The 22,124-nt window shown below is 43.0% G+C and overlaps 1 protein-coding gene across 1 annotated transcript in view; it reads right to left on the bottom strand.

Annotated features, from left to right (window-relative positions):
• Positions 1 to 22,124, bottom strand: part of STK10 (serine/threonine kinase 10) — a 253,740-nt gene that overhangs the window by 2,135 nt on the left and 229,481 nt on the right. Inside the window, exons 16-18 of the mRNA XM_073620588.1 lie at positions 13,985 to 14,173; positions 11,672 to 11,797; positions 10,970 to 11,083 (exon numbers count right to left, since the gene is read on the bottom strand). Of these exons, the coding sequence (XP_073476689.1) occupies positions 10,970 to 11,083; positions 11,672 to 11,797; positions 13,985 to 14,173 (429 nt within the window). The remainder of the gene's footprint in view (positions 1 to 10,969; positions 11,084 to 11,671; positions 11,798 to 13,984; positions 14,174 to 22,124) is intronic.

Raw genomic sequence — 22,124 nt, 5'->3', positions numbered from 1 at the left:
CTTGTTTGTGATTTAATAAGGAGTACAAACCAAACTGTACCTTACATAATGCACAACTCACATCCAACATAAGCTCAACACACTGGAATAACTGCTAAATACTACCAGCATGTTCACCAAGTAGTAATCTTTATAAAGAAGTGATTGCAACATCTGGAATCTATAATATATTTAGGGAGTCGATGAAATGTAACTGCCCCCTTGGTGCAGTTTCCCTAATGCTGAGCTGTCCTCTGCTTTCAGTAAGGCTTAAGCCCAATACACACTCAGTTTTCAACCCAGTGGGCCGAAAGAAACAAAACTGAGGAGCTTGGCAGGAGCTTGCTGTACTATCATGTGAGCTATTGTGTTCTGATGGGGAGACTGCCCCCTCGCCAGAACACAGCAGTCAGCGCTCACAGCCATTGACTGAGAGCGCTGATCGAATGTCAATCGGCGGCAGATGGCTTTCTTCCATGCCCCTTCGACAGAGCTGGATGTTTGTCTTGCTTCTGCGGACAAGCTGCTATACACACGGGCTGAACGTTGGACGGTTTCTGTTGAAGCAGCCGATATTCAGTCCGTGTGTACCAGAGACTTTATACTCACCTATCTCTGATCCAGCGTCATGCCACTAACAAAGTCACCAAACCGCTTGTTAAAATCTTTTGAGCCAGGGCTGGCTGTGCACTCTCCATTCAATCCTAAGGAGAGTCTGTACCCAAGCTCCACCAGTGCATTTACACATTAACTGCTTACCTTCCTTAGGATGTTTTTAAAAGTCCTTCAAGTGGGTAAAACAAAAAAAAAATATTAAAAATAAAATGTAAAAAAGTGTCCCCCTGCGGATACGTTCAAATGCAAGCTTGGACATAGGGCCAGCACATGTATGTAAACAGCAATTGTACCACACATGTGAAATACTGCCAAGAACATCAGAGTAAGGCCTCTTTCACACGGGGCAGATCAGTCATGATCCGCCCCGTGAACATCCGCTTGCTCAGCGGGGACAGCTCCGCCGATCCCCGCTGAGCAGGAAGATGACAGGTGCATCGCTGCACACTGTGCAGCGACGGACCTGTCAGAGCGCCGCTCTCCCCTATGGGGGATCGGATGATGACGGTCCGTAGTGTCCGTCGTCATCCGATCCGATCCGAAAACGGAGGAAAAAGTAGGTTTTTCCTCCGTTACACTTTTCGGATCGGAGCGGGTCGGATGTCAGCGGACATGTCACCGCTGACATCCGACGCTCCATAGGGATGACTGTATGTCCGTTTTTCATCCGAAAACGGAAGGATGAAAAACGGACATACGGATCATCCGTGTGAAAGAGGCCAAAGAGTAATAATTATACTACCACAATTCATGTTTAAAAGGATAACCCTAACATTAAAATCCCTGCATATACAGACTTCCACGATCTAACACTAACCCAGGGGTCCCCAAACTACGGCCCTCCAGTTGTTCAGGAACTACAATTCCCATCATGCCTAGTCATGTCTGTGAATGTCAGAGTTTTGCAATGCCTCATGGGACTTGTAGTTCCGCAACAGCTGGAGGGCCGTAGTTTGAAGATCCCTGCACTAACCTATCTAACCCTGTAAAGAAGAAATCAGTATACATACTGTACCTTTTGAAGTGACCTGACCCGATCCCACCCCATGCTGAGCTGTCGCCTGCGGTTTTGCTCTGGAGGTGGGTGCAGAGGACACATCACTCCCTATTCTTTTCACAGCCGTTGTCGGCTGTGTCCTCAGCATAGCTTCCGCCGCTGGAGACCGGACCGGATCGGCTTCAATAAAAAGGTATGTATACGGATTTCTTCATTACAGGGTTAGATAGGTTAGTGTTGGATCATGGATGTAGAGATTTTAGTGTTAGGGTGGACTTATCCTTTAAGTCTGGGTTCACACTAGTGCAAATTGGATGCAGATTTTTCCACATCCAATTCGCATGACAGGAGAGCATTCCCAGCTCTCAATGGAGTCAGCTGCAAAGTGGATTGCACAGGTGTCCTGTGCATCTTTGGCTCAGTTTAAGATAATATTCGGACCCGATTTGTCCCTGAAACGGAGAACAGGGTATCATTTAAAAAATTGGGTATTAAATTGTGTTTGTGTGTACTAAAATTCATTTTAGTGCATATTTCCTGAAAATTTGTATTTGATTTATAACTGCAAATACTGTGTGAAAAAAATGCAACTGCACCCATTTTATTCTACAGGGCCTCGGTTTCTGAAAATACACAACACTAAGAGTTCCAAGTAATTTTCTAGCAAAAAATGCTAATTTTAAAGTGTATGAAAAATCTAAAAATAGCCCCAGGCACAAAGTGGTTAAAGCATATTTACATTATTGCAGGCAAATTGGGCTAAGGGCTAAGTTCACCTTTTTGCAAAAAATAAATGCATACATTTTCTTTTAGAAAAAATCCATTGGAAATTTTTTTTCTTGCACAAGAGCCTGTGGAGCATTGCACTCGTGATCCAGTGGGCTCCTGCGAGCATTGCACTCGTGATCCAGTGGGCTCCTGCGAGCATTGCACTCGTGATCCAGTGGGCTCCTGCAGACCCGTCATCTGGCTTTTGGCCCGTACCTCCATACAGGCTCTCTTTCAGAAAGCTAGAGGACTTGTCAATGGAATTTGAATTTCTCAGCCCATTGAGAACTACAAGCTGCCTGCTGCATTGGCAGATGGGACACTCAGGGAGCAGCTGCAGGAGCGGGAACATGTTACATGTTCCACCCTAAAAATGGGTGGAACCCAGATAGCAAGGATAACTTGCCAAAAATTTGTGGCAGTGTTGAATTGTAAGTCTTGTTAACTTGCTGCACACTTTTACTGGCAGAGCACATGCAGCACTTGAAGTTGTAATTGACACTTTTCCAAATTCAGCAACAGTGACCCCTGTGGTGGGATGACTATTACACAACATAATTGAATCAGAACTTGCAGCATTGCAGAATGTTTGCAAAGAAAGTTGATCTGGAGTCATACAATGCGGACTTGCTGCAATTGTGCAACAAACTTGTGAAGGCTGGCAAATCTAGTAATAGCTTAGCAAGTCATTTTCAAACTTGCAGCACAATTGCTTTCCATCTGGAAACATGCAACATGTTACCAAAGGTAAACATATCCATGAAACATCTCAAGGCTTGGGGGTACCCCGCCATATAGTAGCAGAATGATGTGCGCAAAGTGGTTAAGTTATCAAAGATTTCAAAATTTTTCGTTTTTTTTTTTTATTTGTTTAGCAAAAAAAAACAGTGATGATCAAATACAACCAAAAGAAATCTCTATTTTTGGGAACAAAGTGATAAAAATTTTGTTTAGGTACAGTGTTGCATGACCATGATTGTCATTTAAAATGCAACAGCTCTGAAAGCTAAAAATTGGCCTGGGGAGGAAGGGTGAAAGTGTATTAATGTGGTTATGTGTTTAAAAACAACAAATGATTCCTCAGTTTGTCCCCTAATTGCAAGCTATTCTGAACAATTTTAAACTGTCCATATAGGCCTGTGTATAAAGATGCTCCACAGAAACAACTAGGAAGGTAAGAAATACATTAGTAAAATATATTTTTAGGTATGCTTATAAAAAGGGAATTCATAATAAACATATAGTGTGAGTTTCTCAAAACTGAATGCAAAAGTGAAAATACAATTTAAAGCCATTTTTATTTAATTCAAGGAAATCCAGACTTACACAATAATAGTGTCTATTTCCTTGAAGGTTTTTACTTCTTTTCCCCTTGGCTGGTCTCCCACAGCCACTGCCCCCCTACAGGGGGCGATCACTACCCTCCTCTCTGCAACTAGGCATTTTGGGAAGTGGAGCAGTTTGTTTAAATGTTTGGGGACAGGAGGGGTTAACACATGCGCTGGGACACTTTTTACCCTAATGCTGTAAATGCATTAAAGTGATTTTAAAGTCTATTTTTTTCCATTAAAATAACAAACCTGTTATACTTACCTCCTCTGTGCAGTTGGTTTTGCACAGGGCAGCCCAGATCCTCCACTTCTCAGGTCCCTGGCTGGAGCTCCTGGCCCCTCCCTCCTGTTGAGTGCCCCCACAGCAAGCAGCTTGCTATGGGGACACCCGAGCCGAGATGCAGCTCTGTCTATCCATTCAGACACGGAGCTGCAGTTTGGCCCCGCCCCCTCATTTCTGATTGGCTAACTGAGTTTGATTAACAGCAGCAGGAGCCAATGGCGCTGTTGCTGTCTCTCAGCCTATCAGGATGGAGAGTCCTGGATGGCAAAGACACACGTGGACATCGCTGGATAGAGAGGGGACTCAGATAAGTATTGGGGGGCTGAGGGGAGCTTCTGCACTCAGAAGGCTTTTTATCCAAACGTTAGTTGCACCAACACGACACTGACAGTACGCGTAGGCACACATTTCGCCCCCCACTTAACCCCTTCACTCCCTGTCACTGTTTAACCCAGTGCAGTGTTCATATTTTTCTTTGATCTTTGTATCATTTGTGACACTAATCAGCGTTAGGGTATTTAGTAGTAGGCCCAGATAGGTCTAGGGACCCCCCTAATAAAGGTTTAACCCCTTGATCACCCTGTTACCAGTGATCACCGTATTAGTGTCACGGGTGACGCTAGTTAGTTATTTTTTTTATAGCGTCAGGGCACCCGCCGTACATTACCTAATAAAGAATTAACCCCCTGATCACAGGTGATAGCAGTTAGCTTTTAGCATCAGTTAGGGTCTGCGTCGCCCCAGGCAGCATCAGATTAGTGCCAGTAGCGCTAACACCCACGCACGCACCATACACATCCCTTAGTAGTCTGAAGGGATCGATATCTTTGATCTGATCAGAACTATATTAGTATCCTCAATAGTTTAGGGTTCCCAAAAACGCAGCGTTAGCGGGATCAGCCCAGATACCTGCTAGCACCTGCATTTAGCCCCTCCGCCCAGCCCAGCCCACCCAAGTGCAGCATCAATCGATCACGGTCAATTACAAAACACTAAACACATAACTGCAGCGTTCGCAGAGTCAGGCCTGATCCCTGCGAACGCTAACAGTTTATTTGGTAGCGTTTGAAGTAGTCACTGACAGTCAGGTGCTCTTTTTTCCTGAGTCTCACTAGTTGTACCAGTAAATTTAGAGGCCAAAATGTCCAATCGAAGGTACACTAGTGAATAGGCCTACACGTTTCTGAGCATGACAGATGAGTGTGAAGAGGAACTCACCCATCTGTCAGATTCAGGCTCAGAATACGAACCTGTAGACAGCAGCGGCACCCTGATAGATAGCTCTGACAACGAAGTAGTGGTCCCTGCCAAGGTCTGGCCTACCCGACCCTTCTGATGTTGAGGTGCAAAAACCGCAGGGCTCTCGCATGGAGCAGAGAGCCAGTACTAGTGCTGGCCATCCTGATGAACTGGCAAGCACCAGCGGCCTAGTACATCCTGGTCGTACATCCAGCACTACAGTAACACTTGGTGACGTGGCGAGTCCCATAAGTGCAGTTCAAGCTGATGAGGTTGGTAGCACAACTAGTGTCCTGCAGCCACCAAGAAGACAAAGACAGACCCGTCGAGCCCATAGTGCCCTTGCTGCTGCATTTGCCAATCCGAATTGGGAGCCTACCACTTCTGTAGCACCTGTACTTCTCCCATTCACTGACCAACCCAGAATTCAGGTGGAAACAGTTGATTTTACGTTACTTGATTTTTATTCGCTGTTTTTTACGGAAGATTTCTATAGATCTATTGTGGACCAAAGCAATTTGTATGCTGGTCAATTCATCGCCACTAACCCCCAGTTGACCCTTGTCTGAGATTGGTCTCCGAATTTAAGACATTCCTGGGCCTATCCCTCCTCATGGGCATAACTAAAAAAAACTGAGTTGCGGTCATATTGGTACACTGACCAAATTCACCATATGCCCTTGTTCTCTGCCTCCATGACCAGGACACGATACAAGCAGATCTTGCGGTTCATGCATTTCAATGACAATCAACTCTGTCGTCCTCGGGGTGACCCTGAATACGACGATCGGCTCTAAAAAATTCGGCCCCTCGTAAACCACTTCCACCAACAATTTGCAGCCTTGTTTACTCCCGATCAAGTTTTCTGTGTTGATGAGTCCCTGATTAAGTTTTCTGTCCGCTTTTCATTCAAACAGTATATTCCCAGCAAGCGTGCCAGATATGGGGTCAAGATGTATAAGCTCTGTGACAGGGCAACAGGCTATACATATAGTTTTATGGTTTACGAAGGAAGAGATAATTGTAGCCAGAGAACTGCCCAGGCTACATGGGAGGCGCTGGTAAGATTGTGTGGGACTTGGTGTCACCCTTATTTGGAAAGGGGTACCACTTGTATGTGGACAATTATTACACAAGTGTGCCACTTTTTAGTCACTTGTTTGATCACAGAATTGGCGCATGTGGCACCGTGCGATCTAATCGCCGGGGCTTACCTCAGCGGCTTGTAGATTCCAGTCTTAGGCTGGGGGAGAGAGCCTGCTTGAAATGTAATAATTTGCTCGCTGTGAAGTGGAGGGATAATAAGAACGTTTTTGTTCTGTCCTCCCTTCACGCAGACATGACGGTCCAAATTCTGTTGTGGAGAAACCCCTCTTTGTCCACGAACACAACCTTAACATGGGAGGGGCGGACCTCAACGTCCAGTTGTTGGCGCCATACCCAATTGCCCGTAAGGCCAGAGGCTGGTATAAAAAAAAAAGTGTCTGTATATTTATTCCAATTGGCTTAAGGATCCTTCCTTAAATTCCAGAAAGAGCTCATCACGGCCCTTCTGTTTCCAGATGGTGCTGTGGCCCAACTTCCCAATTCAAATGCAGTGAGCCGGCTGCATGAGAGGCATTTTCCGTATGTCCTGCCTGGTACTCTGCCCAAAGAAATCCCCAAAGAAGATGTCATGTCTGCAGAAAACACGGATATAGGTGTGACGCCTGCTTTTATTGTCCCTCCTGTCCTGACCAACCTGGTCTTTGCATTGGTGAATGTTTTGAAAGCTACCACACACTGGAGTATTGGAGTATTAGCGTAGGGTACAGCATTGCACAGTCCTAGGACGCACTTACACAGGGTTTTGAAAGATGAGATGGCCATCACATTTTGAGAGACCCTAATCTGGAACATTTACAGTTTATATAAAAGTGCAAAAAAACAAAAAAAAAGTCAAAAAAAGTTGTGGTTTTATTTTTCTTCTCTATTTATTGTTCACTCTCTATTGTTCTATATCTACTGTTCTATATCTATTGTTAGTGTATTTTAGAACTGTAATGTTTTATTTTTTATGTTTTATTGTATTTGCTTTGCAGGTATGGTATGTCTGTGTTACTGTTATACGGTAATGTTACTTTGTTTTATTGTTAACCATCATTTGCTTAGCAGGTACGCCCATTCAGCTGTAGCACAGCAACAGTGTTTGCTCTCACGATATGAAAATCAGCGAAATGGTGCATATATGCCCATCATTAGAAGTGGGTGGATGATGTATTCGAATGGGTGGGCATACCCACCTATCAATCTCTTTTTCGATCAGCCCACAGGCTGCATGAAAAAAAGAACATTACAATATACAGGGGGTCCCCTAGTTACAAACATCCGACTTACAAATGACTCCTACTTACAAACGGAGGCAACAGGAAGTGAGAGGAAATCTACCCCTAGGAAGGGAAATTCACTCCTGTAAGAGCTATTATGAGGAAAAGGTACCTCCACTGATGCTTTATCACCAAGGCTTGTTTCCACAACAACCCAACATTTTCAAAATCCTATTGTCAGAAAGTGAGGTGAAATCTTCTGAACAGGTGCACACACAGCAAAACAAATGTTACAGGGGTGTTAACCCTTCCCTATGCTATCCAAAAAGCTTAAAAATAGTTTTTTTGGCTGAAGCTACACTTAAAAAATGTACCTGTTTCAACTTACAAGCAGATTCAACTTAAGAACAAACCTACAGTCCCTAACTTGTTTGTAACCCGTGGGACCCCCTGTAAGCCCAACACGGACCAGCAACGCACTGGTATGTTGCTGGACTTTTGAGTGGTTATACCAGAATGATGCCTGCAGGCTTAGGTATCATCTTGGTATCATTCTTTTCAGCCAGTGGTCGGCTTTCAAAGCAATTCTAGTGGCTAATTAGCCTCTAGACTGCTTTTACAAGCAGTAAGAGGGAACATCCCCCTCCCCTCCCACCGTCTTCCATGGTTTTCTCGGGCTCTCCTGTCCCAACAGGGAACCTGAGAATGCAGCCGGTGGTTCCGCCAGCTGACCATAGAGCTGATCAGAGACCAGAACAGCTCCAATCATCTCTATGGCCTAAAAAACCTGAAGCTACGAGCATTTCATGATTTAGGTTTCGCCGGATATAAACAGTGGCATTGGGAAATTGGGAAAGCATTTTATCACACCGATCTTTGTGTGGTCAGATGCTGTGCGGGCATAAAAGAGCTTTAGGGTCTAATAGACCCCAATTTTTTCAAAAAAAGAGTACCTGTCACTACCTATTGCTAACATATGGGATATTGACATTCCCTGAGATAATAAAAATTATAAAAAAAAAAAATCAAAGGAATAGTTTAAAAATAAAAGAAGCAAAATAAATAATAATAATAATAATAATAATAATAATAAAAAAGCACTCCTGTCCCCCTGTGCAAAGTCGAACACAAGCGTCGGTCTGGTGTCATATGTAAACAGCAACTGCGCCATGCATGTGAGGTATCGCTGCAAAGGTCAGATCGAGGACAGTAATTTTAGCCGTAGATCTCCTGTGTAAATCTAAAGTGGTAACCTGTAAAGGATTTTAAAGACTTTTAAAAATGTATGTAGTTTGTCGCAATTTTAAAGCACGTTGTGTTTGGTATCCATGTACTCTGCATCTTCTTTTTTATTTCATGAAACATTTGGGCAATATAGAGTGTTCTAGTGCATTAAAACAAAATTTTTTTCCAAATAAATTTCATTTGAAAAATCGCTGCCACATGTGTTAGACTTTTTGGGAGCCTAGCTATGTACAGGACCCCGAAAACCAATCACCACCTTCAGGCTTTCTAAGGGCGTAAAATGGTGATTTCACTTCCTCACTACCTATCACAGTTTCAAAGGCCATGAAATATGAAGATAGCACAACCCACCCCCTTCAAGATTACCCCATTTTGGAAAGTAGACATTTCATGCTATTTACTGCTGAGAGGCATGTTGTGTCCATGGAATAGTTTACATTTTGCCACAAGTTCCAGGAAAATTACAATTTTATTTTTATTTTTATTTTTTTTACACAAAGTTGTCACTAAATGATATATTGTTCAAACATAGCATGGTTATATGGGGAATTACACCCCAAAATACATTCTGCTGCTTCTCCTGAGTACGGGGATACCACATGTGTGAGACTCTTTTGGGAGCCTAGCTGCGTACAGGACCCCAAAAACCAAGCACCGCCTTCAGGCTTTCTAAAGGCATAAAATTGTGATTTTACGCCTCACTACCTATCACAGTTACGGAGGCCCTGAAATGTCCACATAGCACAAAAAAACCCCAAATGACCCCATTTTTGAAAGTAAATACCCCAAGGTATTTGCTAAGAGGCATGGTGAGTATTTTGCAGATCTCATTTGTTTTTGAATATGAAGAAAGAAAAGAAAAAAATGTTGTTTTTCTTTTTTCCAATTTTAAAACTTTGTGACAAAATGTGAGATCTGCAAAATACTCAACATGCCTCCCAACAAATAGTTTAGGGTGTCTACTTTCCAAAATGGGGTCATTTGGGGGGGGGGGGTGTTGTGCTATCTGGACATTTCACGCCCTCCAAAACTGTGACAGGCAGTGAGGAGTGAAATAAAAAATGTACGCCCTTAGAAAGAGCCTGAAGGGGGCGACTGTCTTTTGGGGGTCCTGTACGCGGCTAGGCTCCCAAAAAGTCTACCACATGTGGTATCCCCGTACTCAGGAGAGGCAGCAGAATGTATTTTGGGGTGTAATTCCACATATAACCATGGCATGTGTGAGCAATATATCATTTAGTAACAACTTTGTGTAATTTTTTTTTCTTGTCATTTTTCAATCACTTGTGACGAAAAAATAAAATATTCAATGGGCTCAACATGCCTCTTAGCAATTTCCTTTCCGAAATGGGGTCATTTGGGGAGGGGGGGGGGGGTTGTACTGCCCTGCCATTTTAGTACCTCAAGAAATGAGATGGGCAGTCATAAACTAAAAGCTGCGTAAATTCCAGACAATGTACCCTAGTTTGTAGACGCTATAACTTTTGCGCAAACCAATAAATATACGCTTATTGACATTTTTTTTTTACCAAAGACATGTGGCTGAATACATTTTGGCCTAAATGTATGACTAAAATTGAGTTTATTAGATTTTTTTTTATAACAAAAAATAGAAAATATAATTTTTCTTAAAAAAAAAATTTCAGTGTTTTTCCGTTTATATCGCAAAAAAAAAAAAAAAAAAAAAAAAAAAGAAAATATCGCAGAGGCAATCAAATACCATTTAAAAGAAAGATCTATTTGTGGGAAAAAGAAAAAAGGATTAAAATTTCGTTTGGGTACAGCATTGCATGACCGCACAATTACCAGTTAAAGCAGCGCAGTGCCAAATTGTAAAAAGTGCTCTGGTCATTGAGCAGCCAAATCTTCCGGGGGCTGAAGTGGTTAAAGTAACCCCAGCCTGTAAAAGACAAGCATCTATAATTACCTTTTCAGGTACTCTTTGCTGCTCTCTTGCCGTGGCAGGCATTCGGCACTTATTAGGTGTGTATAATATCTAATCCCCCTACTACAAGCTGTGGTTCCTCCTGCTGGCTCATAATCCCATAGTGACTTGCGAGCCGGAAAGAGTAAATACAGTGTAAGGCAGTAGAAACAGGTATTGCTGGGGAGCAGTGCCTACACGGCTTTAATCGTAACTATGATAAGACATGAAAAACATATAAATAGAAATAAAATATACAAGGTGAAAATGTTATGCACATACCTTTTTACGAGGTCTTAGCTTCTCTCTCCAGTCTCTCAGCATATGAATGTGTGAGTCATCAACTGCCTTCAATTTTTGGGTCTCATGCTCCACTAGAAGGTGACACTTCTCATTCTAAAAAGCAATCCAATGAATGGCAATACATGTCAGGAACAAAGATGGACCAACAGGATAAAAATATGGCAGCATCATAGCTGGAGTCATTGACACCAATTAATGTGAGGCTGCAGAGCTGAGAAACTAAAATGCAGTGTAGTCTACTGAAACACAGAATATGGGCCTAGGAGGTTTAAAACTTATTAATGAAAAATATTAAAAAGTAAAAACAGATGCTCTGGTTTCTCTTCAGATCGAATAAATCTTTCGCCTTTTACAAAAAAAATAAAAAATAAATGAAAAAGTAAAAACAGATTCTGTCCTAAAGGCCTGGAGAAGCCAGAAGTAAAAAGATTTAAAAAAAAACTGCTAATACAGTCACTGCATGTTTAAAGATAATAACCTGAAATTATACGCTACCTAAACACGCTACAATATCTCTGCAAATACCTGTCTATATGATAATATTAATGCAGAAAAAAAACTGCAAGCCATGATATTGATTTTGTTAAAATTAAAAACATTAAATTATACTCAATAGTCTGTTATTCTGTAACATCCAGGACACATCATATATACAGATAGGACTCTCTATGTTGTCTTCACCTGTAACTGCTGCAGCTCCCTTGCATTGCTGTCACACTGAGCCTGCATCTCCAGTAGGTGTTGCTCATGTTTCTGTTGCTGTTGTGCTCTCTCTGCTTTCTGTCTCTTCTCCTCCTGCATAGAGAACTAGAAAAGGGGGAAAAAAACTGTAATCTGGTCTGCAATCAAACACAGCCTTATAAATGTATCAAGCCTTTCAAGAAGACCCTTAGTGCCGGTTCACACGGGGGCGACTTGTCAGGCGACCTAGGTGCCTGACAAGTCGCCTCCCGTTCTGTACAATGGAACCGTTCTAATAGGAGCGACGCAAGTCGCTCCGACTTAGAAAAAGGTTCCTGTACTTCTTTTGGGGCGACTTGAGGCGACTTACATAGACTTCTATACAGAAGTCATTTTGCAAGTCGCCGTGGATGTCGTGTGCAGGCCGCCTCGGTGAGGCGACCTGCAAGTCGTGCCGCCCCTAGTGTGAACCGAGCCTGAAAAGTCATACTGCATTTTTGGCATGTTTAGAGGCAACAGTAACCTTTTACAATTTGACCCCATGCCCCAACAGTCCATCTCTAGCTCCAATGTGTTTGAAAACACATTTGTTGAGGCTTCGTTATTTTTCAGCCTAAGTTCAAGAATGTCTATGTGGCATTTTTTTCTATTCGGTCTGCTTAGTATTGCCGGACATGCACTTCCCAACATGTAGTATAAACGGTCCACTACTAGCATCTAACAAAGGCAAAGCTTAAAGGAAGGGTACTGGCTTGATGAATTATCTGACTCACTGTTTATTTTTAGGGGAAAAGGACCAGGAAGATCACTTCACAGATACTAGATTCTAGTATCCACCAGTCTAAAGCCAAGTTTACACTTTGACTCTACTTCACAATTTCAGTTTTAGGGCCTGTGCACACCTATGCATTGTAGTAACACACGGGTAAACATGCATTACCATAATTTAGGTTGACACATGATCAGCAGTGTGTTATTCCATTTGGAATGGTGCCCCAACTTATGCCAGTGCAATGCACAATGAACAACTGGGGCACTGTAGTGCTTTAAAGTGGAAATTTACTATGACCACTGAATTCCTCCCATCTCTTTAATGTAAAAAAAAAGGTTTTAATATAATTTTTTCTCTTTTTGTACAGTCTGGCTTGTTTGGTCTTCATCCTCCTCTGAGTCTAGAGCATGACATGTCCCTGCTCCACATGTCCTTATCCCAGGAGGATCCAGCTGAGGCACAATAGTGCTGAATGTCGAACCTTGTGGCGCGTCAATAAGGGGCAGACTCAAAGAACCCAGAAGAGACACCTGGCTCCTGATGATGTAAGGAAAAATATGGCAATGCCAGACCTGGCGGGAAGCAGCAGACTGGCAGATCACAGCCCTGGATTCGCTGGGATTCTGAGTATAATTTTAGGATACCCCAGAGAAAAAGGTAAATAGGAATCAAAAATCTAAAAAGTTGTACGGGGGTGAAGTTCCTCTTTAAAGTTGCACTGCCTGCCAGCCAGCCCATTTATTACCTAATGGGTTGCTTTTAAGAGACATGCCTTAACACAGGATAACATGCATTACCACACTCTATAGTGAAAATAGACTTTTAAAAGTTACTTATAAGTCGTGAAGCATCTTTAAATCTACAGCCTGCTGTACTTTTTCTAAAGTGTCATAAAGCAAATGGTGTAAAGTGGGAAAACCTGACTTAATTTATAACTGTGATGAGACCATGGAAACCACCTTGCTATCATACCAATTGCTACAGAACAGAAGGTGTAAATTAAGGAGTATGTGTAGTTTGACTATAAGATACAGACATTAAAGTGGTTGTAAACCCTTGCATATACCCAGTGAAGTGACTAGCCTTACACAAAGATTAAACAAATCCTCCTACATAAGTTGTACATGTATATCTGCAGCCCTCTCCTCTACAGCTATCCAAAACACACAAATCAAAGGCTTTTTTCAGCTCCAGCAAGAAGGGGGCAGGGATCTGATTTCACATACAGCGCACGGCTCAAAGAGAAGAGCTGAGTGAAGGGAAGGGCCCCGCTTCTACACAATCCCATAGGGAAACATGCACAGCTAAGGAACCAGACTTCTGACAGAAATCACACTCAGTGCTTTGAATTGAGGCAAGTAAACACTAAAGAAGGATGTGCTTTGTTTGTTTTCCAAGTCAGAGGTGTACAACCACCTTAAGATAATGCTTTTTTTTTCAGACTAAAAACTATCTTGATTACATGAACAGATTAGAAAGGGACCTTTAAAAATGAAAGATTAAAAATCCACAACAGGCAGGCCTAGACCTATGCTACCCACCTGCTTAATTTTTTCTCTCTGCTCAGCAGCACTAGAACTAGAACTGATATGAAGGCTTTTCTTGTACATGGCCATCCTGGTCTTTCCTTCACTCCTCTGGACTTTTGGTAGTCGAACCCTTTCCTGCTGTTGTCGTAATCGAAGCTGCTCCATCATGCGCTGGTTGTACCTCTGCATCTGTTCTTTCTCCTGTAACAAGGATACAGTTGCATTTTATTTCAGAATAGCACCAGATATGCCACTGTGAAAAAGTCTGCATCTAAATCATGAAAAGACAGTTTCAAGTAAGGTAGGGCACCCACGTCTGATCAGATCCATGTTAAAACAGCTAAATTGGGGGGCTGTCATCTAATGCTTAGGATTGAGCATTTATAAGTGCAGTGTGTATATCAAGTTTTTGCTTCGGCAAACGTAATGCCTTTTAAAGAAATCTCAGTTTCGGTATGGTGATATTAAACATAGATCCTAAAGCGATATTAACTATAAAAATGTAATAATATATTATATATATATATATATATATATATATATATATATATATATATATATATATATATATACATACATACACACACACACACACACACACACACACACACACACACCCACACACACTATCTCACAAAAGTGAGTACACCCCTCACATTTTTTAAATATATTATATCTTATGTGTCAACACTGAAGAAATGACACTTTGCTACAATGTAAAGTAGTGAGTGTACAGCTTGTATAACAGTGTAAATTTGCTGTCCCCTCAAAATAACTCAACACACAGCCATCAATGTTTAAACCGCTGGCAACAAAAGTGAGTACACCCCTAAGTGAAAATGTCCAAACTGGGCCCAGTTAGCCATTTTCTCTCCCCGATGTCACGTGACTCGTTAGTGTTACAAGGTCTCAGGTGTGTTAAATTTGGTGTTATCACTCTCTCTATCATACTGGTCACTGGAAGTTCAACATGGTACCTCATGGCAAACAACTCTCTGAGGATCTGAAAAAAATAAATTTTTGTTCTACATAAAGATGGCCTAAGCTATAAGAAGATTGTCAAGACCCTGAAACTGAGCTGCAGCACAGTGGACAAAACCATACAGCGGTTTAACAGGACAGGTTTCACTCAGAACAGGCCTCACCATGGTCAACCAAAGAAGTTGGGTTCAAGTGCTCAGCGTCATATCCAGAGGTTGTCTTTGAGATATAGACGTATGAGTACTTCCAGCATTGCTGCAGAGGTTGAAGGGGTGGGGGGGTCAGCCTGTCAGTGCTCAGCCCATACGCCGCACACTGCATCAAATTGGTCTGCATGGCTGTCTTCCCAGAAGGAAGCCTCTTCTAAAGATGATGCACAAGAAAGCCCGCAAACAGTTTGCTGAAGACAAGCAGACTAAGGACATGGATTACTGGAACCATGTCCTGTGGTCTGATGAGACTAAGATAAACTTATTAGTTCAGATAGTGTCAAGCATGTGTGACGGCAACCAGCTGAGGAGTACAAAGACAAGTGTGTCTTTCCTACAGTCAAGTATGATGGTGGGAGTGTCATGGTCTGGGGCTGCATGAGTGCTGCCGGCACTGAGAGCTACAGTTCATTGATGGAACCATGAAAGCCAACATGTACTGTGACATACTGAAGCAGAGCATGATCCCCTCCCTTCGGAGACTGGGCTGCAGTGAACTCCATGCCCAAGAGGGTTAAAGCAGTGCTGGAAAATAATGGTGGCCACACAAAATATTGACACTGTGGGCCCAATTTGGACATTTTCACTTACTGGTGTACTCGCTTTTGTTGCCAACGGTTTAGACATTAATGGCTGTGTGTTGAGTTATTTTGAGGGGAGAACAAATTTACACTGTTATACAAGCTGTAAACTCGCTACTTTACATTGTAACAAACTGTAATTTCTTCAGTGTTGTCACATGAAAAGTTATAATAAAATATTTACAAAAATGTGAGAGGTGTACTCACTTTTGTGAGATACTGCATGTGTATATATGTATGTATGTATATATATATATATATATATATATATATATATATATATATATATATATATATATATATATATACATACATACATACACACACACACATATACACACACACACAGGTGTATCTCATAAAAATAGAATATCAATAAGTTAATTTATTTCAGTAATTCAATTTAAAAAGTGAAACATATATTTTATACAGCGGGGCAAAAAAGTATTTAGTCAGCCACCAATTGTGCAAGCTCTTCCACTTAAAAAGATGAGAGAGGCCTGTAATTGTCATCATAGGTATACCTCAACTATGAGAGACAAAATGTGGAAACAAATCCAGACAATCACATTGTCTGATTTTTGAAAGAATTTATTTGCAAATTATGGTGGAAAATAAGTATTTGGTCACCTACAAACAAGCAAGATTTCTGGCTCTCACAGACCTGTATCTTCTTCCTTAAGAGGCTCCTCTGTCCTCCACTCATTACCTGTATTAATGGCACCTGTTTGAACTTGTTATCAGTATAAAAGTCACCTGTCCACAACCTCAAACAGTCACACTCCAAACTCCACTATGGTGAAGACCAAAGAGCTGTCGAAGGACACCAGAAACAAAATTGTAGACCTGCACCAGGCTGGGAAGACTGAATCTGCAATAGGCAAGCAGCTTGGTGTGAAGAAATCAACTGTGGGAGCAATAATTAGAAAATGGGAGACATACAAGACCACTGATAATCTCCCTCGATCTGGGGCTCCACGCAAGATCTCACCCCGTGGGGTCAAAATGATCACAAGAACGGTGAGCAAAAATCCCAGAACCACACGGGGGGGACCTAGTGAATGGCCTGCAGAGAGCTGGGACCAACGTAACAAAGGCTACCATCAGTAACACACTACGCCGCCAGATCCTGCAGTGCTAGACGTGTCCCCCTGCTTAAGCCAGTACATGTCCGGGCCCGTCTGAGGTTTGCTAGAGAGCATTTGGATGATCCAGAAGAGGATTGGGAGAATGTCATATGGTCAGATGAAACCAAAGTAGAACGGTTTGGTAGAAACACAACTCGTCGTGTTTGGAGGAGAGAGAATGCTGAGTTGCAATCAAAGAACACCATACCTACTGTGAAGCATGGGGGTGGCAACATCATGCTTTGGGGCTGTTTTTCTGCAAAGGGAACAGGACGACTTATCCGTGTACATGAAAGAATGAATGGGGCCATGTATCGTGAGATTTTGAGTTCAAACCTCCTCCCATCAGCAAGGGCATTGAAGATGAAACGTGGCTGGGTCTTTCAGCATGACAATGATCCCAAACACACCACCCGGGCAATGAAGGAGTGGCTTCGTAAGAAGCATTTCAAGGTCCTGGAGTGAACTAGCCAGTCTCCAGATCTCTACCCCATAGAAAACCTTTGGCGGGAGTTGAAAGTCCGTGTTGCCCAGCGACAGCCCCAAAACATCACTGCTCTAGAGGAGATCTGCATGGAGGAATGGGCCATTATACCAGCAACAGTGTGTGACAACCTTGTGAAGATTACAGAAAACGTTTGACCTCTGTCATTGCCAACAAAGGATATATAACAAAGTATTGAGATGAACTTTTGATATTGACAAAATACTTATTTTCCACCATAATTTGCAAATGATTTCTAAATCAGACAGACAATGTGATTGTCTGGATTTGTTTCCACATTTTGTCTCTCATAGTTGAGGTATACCTATGATGACAATTACAGGCCTCTCTCATCTTTTTAAGTGGGAGAACTTGCACAATTGGTGGCTGACTAAATACTTTTTTGCCCCACTGTATAGATGTGCTACACAGAGTGATGTATTTCAAGCTTTTCTGTCTTATAATTTTGATGATTATGGCTTACAGCTAGTGAAAACCCAAAAATCAATATCTCAGAAAACTATAATATTACATAAGACCAATAAAAAAAAAAAAAAAAAAAAAAAGGATTTTTAATACAGAAATGTTGGCTTACTGAAAAATAGGATTTTTTATAACAGCTTACCTGTAAAATCCTTTTCTTTCGATGGACATCACAGGACACAGAGTAATAACTGATGGGTTATATAGGTATCACTAGGTGATTGGACACTGGCACACCCTAACCAGGAAGTTCAACCCCCTATATAATCCCTCCCCTTACAGGGATACCTCAGTTTTGTAGAAAAGCAATATAAGTGTATTAGAAGAGGGGCGGGACCTCTGTGTCCCGTGATGTCCATCGAAAGAAAAGGATTTTACAGGTAAGCCGTTATAAAAAATCCTATTTTCTTTCTCGAACATCACGGGACACAGAGACTCAGTAATAACTGATGGGATGTCCCAAAGAAATGCCACCTGAGGGGGGGGAACACAACCAAGTAGGGTGTAATCAGACCTGAGGACCCTGTACCGCTGCCTGCAGCACACTACGCCCAAAGGCGATATCCTCATGCCTTCTCACATCCACCTGATAAAATCTGGTGAATGTATGGACTGAAGACCAGGTTGCGGCCTTGCAGATTTGAGCCATAGAGGCCTGGTGATGCACTGCCCACGAAGCACCAATAGCCCTTGTGGAATGTGCCTTGATCTGAAACGGAAGAATCTTCTGTTTCAAACCGTAAGCTTGAATAATCAATTGTCGAATCCATTTAGAAATGGTAGCTTTTGACGCTGCCTGTCCTCTATTGGGACCCTCTGGCAGCACGAACAAAACATCCGTTTTGCGAATTTGAGCAGTTGCTTCCAGATAGGTCTTGACTGCTCTTACTACATCCAAAGAATGTAGTGACCTTTCTTCCCAAGAACAGGGATCTGGAGAAAAGGAAGGCAGAACAATGTGTTGGTTTAGATGAAAATCTGAAACCACCTTTGGTAAAAAACTAGGATGAGGGCGCAATACCACTCTATCCTTGTGCACAATCAAATAAGGCTCTTTACAGGAAAGAGCTGCTAATTCTGATACTCTTCTAGCAGAAGAAATGGCTACCAGAAAAATTAACTTCCTTGTCAACAAGACCAAAGGAATTTGACGTATTGGTTCAAAAGGCTGTTTCTGTAAAACAGACAGAACCAAATTCAAGTCCCAGGGGTTTAGGGGCGCCCTAACTGGAGGATTAAGACGCATCACCCCCTGCATAAAGTTTCGGACCAAAGAATGCGAAGCAAGTGGCAGTTGAAACAATACTGATAAGGCTGAGACCTGGCCCTTAATAGTACTCAAGGCCAGCTTCATCTCTAATCCCAATTGTAGAAAATCAAGAATTCTACCTATCACATATTTTCTGGGATGCCAACCCCTGGATTCACACCAGGATACATAAGCTTTCCAGACTCTATGATAAATCATCCTGGAAGCTGGCTTCCTTGCATTGATCAAGATAGATAGCACAGGACCTGAAAGCCCACGACTTTTCAGAACGTGGGTTTCAATAGCCAAACCGTCAAATTTAGCGTTTGTAAGGCAGGATGGAACACTAGACCTTGAGATAACAGGTCTGGGCGTATCGGTAGGGTCAATGGGGAACCCACCGTCATCCTCAATATTTCTGCATACAAAGTCCTTCTGGGCCAAGCAGGGGCCACCAGAAGTACTGACTTCCTTTCCTGCCTGATCCTGCGAAGGAGTCGTGGCAGTAGCAGAATAGGCGGGAATGCATAAATCAGTGAGAACCGATGCCACGGAATCGCCAACGCATCCGTCCCGCATGCAAGAGGATCCTTTGTCCTTGCCACAAATCTGTCTATCTTTTTGTTGAATCGGGATGCAAAGAGATCTACATCTGGAACCCCCCATCTTTGGCATATGGCCCAAAAGACGTCGGGATGCAGAGACCATTCTCCTGGGATGAACTGCTGGCGACTTAAATAGTCCACCTGCCAGTTCTCTATCCCTGGAATGAAAACTGCCGATATGCATGGCACATGCTTCTTTGCCCAGACTAAGATCTGGTTCACCTCTCTTTGAGCAGCTCGGCTCCGGGTGCCTCCCTGATGATTGACATAAGCCACTGCTGTGGCACTGTCGGACTGGATCCTGACCGGGCAACCCTGTAGCCTGATAGTCCAGACCTTTAGATATACCGCACGGATCTCCAGAATGTTGATGGGTAAGGTCCTCTCGGTTTTGGACCATACCCCTTGGACCGCAGACTGTTCCAGAACTGCTCCCCAACCTGACAGACTGGCATCTGTTGTCACCACCATCCAGGTAACCGGTAGAAAGGATTTCCCCTTCTGCAGATTTTCGGGTATTATCCACCAATTGAGGCTCTGACGCACCACATGAGACAGGTGCATCGGAAAGTCTAACGCCTGAACCTTCCTGTTCCAGGCCGACAGAATACTGTGATGCAGCAGTCTTGAATGAAACTGAGCATAGGGAACCGCTTTGAATGAAGACACCATCTTCCCTAGCAGCCTCATACAAAGGCGGACAGAAGGACCCTTTTTGGTCCTGACTGCCAGAATCAGCTCCTTTAAAGCAGTGATCTTTGCTTGAGGTAGAAATACTTTCTCCTGGCTTGTATCTATGATCAGACCCAAATACTCCAGTCTTCTTAATGGTTTTAGGAAAGATTTTTCTAGGTTGAGGATCCAACCTAGGTGTTCCAGATACTTGACTGTGGTCCTCAAGTTCCCGTTCAAGGAGGCTACCGACCGGTCTATCAAGAGCAGGTCGTCTAGGTATGCTATGACAGCTATACCCTGAGCCCTTAATCTGGCCAGAGGAGGAGCCAAGATCTTTGTGAACACTCGAGGTGCAGTGGCTATCCCAAAAGGCAGAGCCACAAACTAGAAATGGCGCCCTCCTATCTCGAAGCGCAGAAACTTCTGATGAGTAGGAAAAATGGGCACATGCAGATATGCATCTCTGATGTCTATCGACGCCACAAATTCTCCTCGCTGCAGGATGGAGACTACTGTCTGAATTGATTCCATGCGGAAGGACTGAATCCTTAGGAATCGATTCAGATCCCTTAAATCCAGAATGGGTCTGACATCCTCATTTGGTTTTTGGACCGTAAAAAGGTTGGAATAGAAGCCCAATCCCTGATCCTTCATGGGAACCATCATAATGATCTCCTGCGACAAAAGTCACTCTAACGCTAGAAGGAGCGACTGCTTTTTCTCTGGATCTCTGGGGACACTTGATCTGAGGAAACGAGATGAGGGAAGTTCTTGGAACTCCAGCTTGTACCCTAAGGTTACCGTGGAGATCACCCATCTGTCCTGAAAGTCCTCCTGCCAGAGCTTTGAGAACTGTAGCAGTCTTCCCCCCACTCGAGCGAGCGGGGGCGCCCCTTCATGAAGAGGTCTTAGTGTCTTGTCTAGTAGACTTCTTCCCCCAGGACTTCTTTTGTCCCTGGGGCTGACTCTTGTTTCTTGACCCAGACGGAGGAGGCTGTCGCGACTGCCTGGAGGCTGATGCCCCTGGCACTGGGGAAAGAGTCCGCTTGAAAGAGGGACGCTTACTCCTCTTCTTAACAGGTAAGGGAGTGCTTTTCCCACAAGAGATCCTTTTGATATAATTATCCAAGTCCTCTCCAAACAACCTTGCACCATGAAACGGAAACCCAGCCAGCAGCTTCTTACATGGTGCTTCGGCTGACCAATTTTTCAACAATAAAATTCTACGCATATGCACCAACCCAAGTGAAAGACGAGAGGTCTGTGTGATAGAATATCTGATGGCGTCAACAACAAAACATAAGGCCGCTGGAAGGTTAGCCAATCCCTGGGCCTGCTGTTCAGGTAGAACTTTGATGACCTGCTTAACATGGTCTCTTAAGTATTGACAGACTCCAATCGCTGCTACTGCAGGTTGAGCCACTGAACCAGCTAAGGAGAAAACATCCTTCAACAGGGATTCCATCTTTTTATCCACCGGATCCCTGAGCATCTGAGCATTGTCTACAGGACAAGTCAGACTATTATTTACGGAGGAAATAGCCGCATCAATGGCCGGTATTCCCCACATTTTAATAAACTTTTCTTCCATAGGATAAAGTGTTTTTCGGCGGAAGAAAACGTTTATCTGGGTGATCCCACTCAGAATAAAGGAGCTTTTCAAGTAAATTATGAAGAAAAGCATGTGCTGTTTGAGGAGGCTTCAGTGACCCCAAAGAAGAAGAGGGTTCTTTGGCTGATTCAGATATGGGCAACTTA

This window comes from Aquarana catesbeiana, linkage group LG03 (assembly GCF_042186555.1).
Source record: "Aquarana catesbeiana isolate 2022-GZ linkage group LG03, ASM4218655v1, whole genome shotgun sequence".
NCBI classification, from domain to species: Eukaryota; Metazoa; Chordata; class Amphibia; order Anura; family Ranidae; genus Aquarana; species Aquarana catesbeiana.
This window is presented reverse-complemented; position numbering and strand designations above follow the sequence as displayed.